General features: G+C 36.4%; 2 protein-coding genes across 2 annotated transcripts in view; both read left to right on the forward strand.

The window, feature by feature from the left end:
• itga9 (integrin, alpha 9) overlaps positions 1-2,486 on the forward strand; it is an 86,202-nt gene extending 83,716 nt beyond the window's left edge. Inside the window, exon 28 of the mRNA XM_015042581.1 lies at positions 150-2,486. Coding sequence (XP_014898067.1) covers positions 150-248 — 99 coding nt within the window. The 3' untranslated portion in view covers positions 249-2,486. The remainder of the gene's footprint in view (positions 1-149) is intronic.
• A 1,083-nt stretch (positions 2,487-3,569) lies between these two features.
• The window catches only part of LOC106953676 (catenin alpha-like), an 11,887-nt gene continuing 11,153 nt past the window's right edge, over positions 3,570-4,303 (forward strand). The window contains exons 1-2 of the mRNA XM_015042598.1: positions 3,570-3,766; positions 3,837-4,020. Coding sequence (XP_014898084.1) covers positions 3,570-3,766; positions 3,837-4,020 — 381 coding nt within the window. The remainder of the gene's footprint in view (positions 3,767-3,836; positions 4,021-4,303) is intronic.

A 4,303-nucleotide genomic window follows, 5' to 3' on the forward strand; every position in this document is an offset into this window, starting at 1 on the left:
AACTAGACCAAAATACTTGGGTCAGATTTTGTTTTTCTGCAGCGTGTGCATCACTTTGTGGCCACCTCTCTAAAAACGAATCCTCCCTCCCCCTCTCTCTCTCTCTCTCTTTTTTTTCTCTCTCTCTCTCTCTCTCTCTCTCTTAACAGATGGGTTTCTTCCGTCGACACTACAGAGAGATCATTGAAGCTGAAAAGAACCGGAAGGACAGTGATGAAAGCTGGGACTGGATGGACAAGGACCACTGAGACATTCGACTGGGGCCCAAGCGGAGCCAGTGAGATTAGGCTTAAGATGGATCCAATAGCACTGGGAGCGCAGCCGCCCCGGTGGCACCAGATTCTTCAAAGTCTTTCATATGTGGAAGAGAAGATTATTCTCCATATTTTCTGGAGACTCTCTATTATTTGGGGTGTCGGTGGTGGGGTCCAGGGAAGGGGCTTCTGAGGTGAATATGGGGCTCAGAGGAGGATACTTGCTGTGGAAATCGGCTGTTCTGTGATGAGGGAACTCCACGCCGGTGGAGCCGAGCTGTGGATCTAGAGAGCATGAATACTGGTGGACAACAAAACCCTCAGGGCTGTGATACATAGCAAATTTATTTTTATACATACACTTTCAAGCCATATAAAAAAAGGAAGGTTATTAATGCCATTAGAAACTTTCTTTATCTGCAGTTTTTTTTTGCAGTTTTTTTTTTTTTTTTTCCTAAAAGCACTGATGTTTGAAGAGAATGAATGCATTTTGCTCCAAAGCTTTTAATCTGTAACATATGAGTGGAGTCGTCTGTATTTTCAACTCATTCCTAAAAGTTTGATCAAAAAGTTTAATTTATTTCAATATTTAAGTTAAACTGAAACTCCTTTTAATTATTTAGACACAGAGTGACATATCTGAAGCATTATTGCCTATTTGTTTTCATGATTTGATGTTCAAATTTAATAAATTTTAAGCGTGGTGTATCAGAATTGCAGGAGAACAACAAAAATAGGGATTTTTGATCAAGAAATTATACAAAATTGTTAAATTGTCTTCTAGACTGGACAGCTTCTGACAACCTCCAGAAAGAGACTAAGCCACAAAGCTGTGAAAGAAAGTTTAATGGAAGAAAAACATGTGGCAAAGAATCATGGAAAAATAACAGGAATAATCACAGACTTAAGGGATATTCCAATCAGTGTTACACGATCCCTTATATGACTTCCACTTTTTAATTTAAATTACTGAATTAAATAAACTTCTTCCTGATATTCTAATTAATTGAGATGTGCCTGTATCTCTTTTTTACCTTTCTCTGTGTAATTTTATTTCCACACAAATGACTGCATCCCTTTTAGAATTTTTTTTTTAATGCCCTTTAAAGACTATGGGAGCATTGTTCAATCTTATGTCATCAAGCACTGAAGAGATATCAGTTATAACTTTACTTCTTTAGTCTATTTTCTTTTATGTGTAAAATACAAAATATTGTTCAATCTTAGCATTCAAATTTCAAGCTTTTTCAGTGTGATCAGCTCTTTGCTCTTATCGGACGTTTTGAATTTTGACATATGTAAAATCGAACCGAGCTGTTTCAAAAGTATGCATCAGATTTTTCAAGTTCATCCCCTTGAAAATTAATTATGTCATGAAAGACTGTTCGTATAAAACCTCTATTTTTGCTTTCTTAAAACCTACTCTAGACTCTTGTTTTTTTTTTTTTTTTTTTTTTATTTTTGGGTTTTAGAGTCAAATAGGAAATCTTAGAGTTGTTTACAGGGCTCGACGGCATGAGTAATCTCCTAAAAATAAATGGAACTTGGCTGCACTCAGCCGCTACACAAAAAACAAGCTCTTTGGGGATCATGGGAATAACTCAGTTTAAGATAAAGGGATCAAAAGGATAAATTATCCCACAGGTTGAGAATAAAAACTTTAAATCAAGCTTTAAAATCAGGACGCTTAATGAACCTGTTGCAACTGGCCCCACATTCCCACTTTTAAATGATGAAAAATTAAAAGAAAAATTACTGTACGCTATGTATCAGATTCACAGTAAAAGTGCAATTCTTAAGAGCTCAAATATTTCCTAACCTGCTTAGACTTAAACTTTAAGCCACTTTATACCTACTAATGGCTGCTTCAGTCTTTTATTGTGCAGAATATTTTGTCACTATTGAATTTCACTGGCATCACAGCAGCGTATACTGTACACTTTCACGTCCTTCCTCTGCACCAAAGTCAAAGATGCTAAACTTCATTTATGAATTCATTTAGGAAACCAACACTTGACTTTTGTTTTGTTCTGTTTGTTTTTGTAAAAGTCTAACTGTGATGATTCAGTGTTGGATGCCTTCGTTAATCACACCAATGTTTGGACTTTTGTTCTGAGTGTACTACTGTCAGTGAGTATCATTTCCATTATAGTGTGCTGTACCTTTGATGTTTAAAGTCATGACTGAGCTGTATATTTATCTGTCGATAAATTTCAGAGTGAAATATCCAAACTCTGTGCTTGTTTACTTTTTTCGGTTGAGTGCTTTGTTTTTGATGGAATTTTGCGCCACCTGCTGGGAGCATCACTGCTTTTAAATTGACAAAACGTTGATGAATGAAATCGGCATTTCAGAATATGAAGGGATTTTGTTATAAGTGTCTTCTAGTTCCAGATACAATTGATGTCCAGTCATTATTTTTGGTGTGGTATGTTACAATGTTTTCTTGTTTTATTTTACTTTCTTACAGTTTCTTTTTATGGATCACAATATTTAACCACTCAAAACATTAAAATATATACATTTAAAATTGTGAAATTTAAGTACTTACAAAAATTGAACTTCTTGTTTGCTGAATTCGCCACTGTTTTCCCCCCCCAACATGAAATGTGCAGTGGGCAAAAACATATTTTTCATACTTATCTTTATGTAAATTATCATTTCTATTTTTCTAACCTGACTAAATAGTCAATATAAAAGCAATACTGCAGTAAATTCATATAAAATGCCATTATTTTATAAAATATTTATGTCCAATTTAAATCTTGTCGGATGGGTTTTTATTTTTTTTAAATCTATGAATTTATCTTCATAGATTGATATATAAGCTACATTAAATTATCCCACTTCCTGTTACTGCTAACATCTCAAGTAGACAGTGGTTTTTGTGCCATTCAAAATATTTGAACCTAAAAATCACTATCACCAAAAATATTTTTAACATCAGTCTTGTTACGCTAGTATCGTATGAAAAACACTGATTTTTAATCAGACATGTTTATTTAAAGGTTTTTAAACCATAACTTCATTGGTGACATATACAGTATTTTCTAAATGTATACTAGTAAGTTGAGTTTTTCACAGAAATCTTTGAAATAATCGATTATTCAAGAACACCTGTGGAGTTTCTTAAATGCATACAAAATTTATCTTCCATACTTTATCACTTGCTAATGTGTAAAGTTGATAAGGTGACAACAGTTGCTATGAAACACTGAAATCTATCACCTGCTGAATTATTAAAACGGCTCCAGCATTGACCGGAGCTGAAGCACCACAGGCTCATTTTCACCAGTAAGAGCTACTATCAGAGCTATGTCCTCGTTACTGGAGCACAGCTTTGTCAGGACCTTAGCTTTGGAGAGGGTGGTGGCCCCCATTGCAACTCATTTATGTTACCTGGTGCTGCTGTGTGACATTATGGATGATGAGTCCGAGCTGTTCAGCCGGCTGGAGGCAGCGGCTCTGGAGGTAGTTAAAGCCACTGACAACATGGCGGCAGTGGTCTCCAGGTATGTACTGTTTAGTCAGCTGGTTTCTGCAGCTGTGTGATCGGATTAATGCTGACCCTTCAACTTTCAGGCTAATTAGTAATACAGAAGATGAAGTTCTGCACATGGAGATGTCGTCGCTGCTGGAGCCGCTCAGTGTGTCCGGGCGCCACGTCCTGCTGGCGGCGCAGAAACTCAGCATCCAGCCTAATCTGCCTGAGCACAGAGAGGAACTCATCACCGCAACTCAGAATGTTTTCCTAGGAGTTCTCAAAGTAAAGCGTTTCATTATGTATTATTAATTATATTTATTATTATTTATTATTCCTTATTTTATTTTTATTTTTTTTACATTTTCTATCTGGGCTTTGTTGGAGAGAGACAAGAAAAGAAAGTTGTTGACAGGCATGAAATTACCTTATAGCACATGTGTCAAACTCAAGGCCCGCGGGCCACATGTGGCCCGCCATGTCATTTTATGTGGCCCGCCATGTCATTTTATGTGGCCCGCCATGTCATTTTATGTGGCCCGCCCAGCATTTTATAGGCTGATGATTG

Source organism: Poecilia latipinna, unplaced genomic scaffold, assembly GCF_001443285.1.
Source record: "Poecilia latipinna isolate Pla-1442-1.1 unplaced genomic scaffold, P_latipinna-1.0 Scaffold596, whole genome shotgun sequence".
NCBI classification, from domain to species: domain Eukaryota; kingdom Metazoa; phylum Chordata; class Actinopteri; order Cyprinodontiformes; family Poeciliidae; genus Poecilia; species Poecilia latipinna.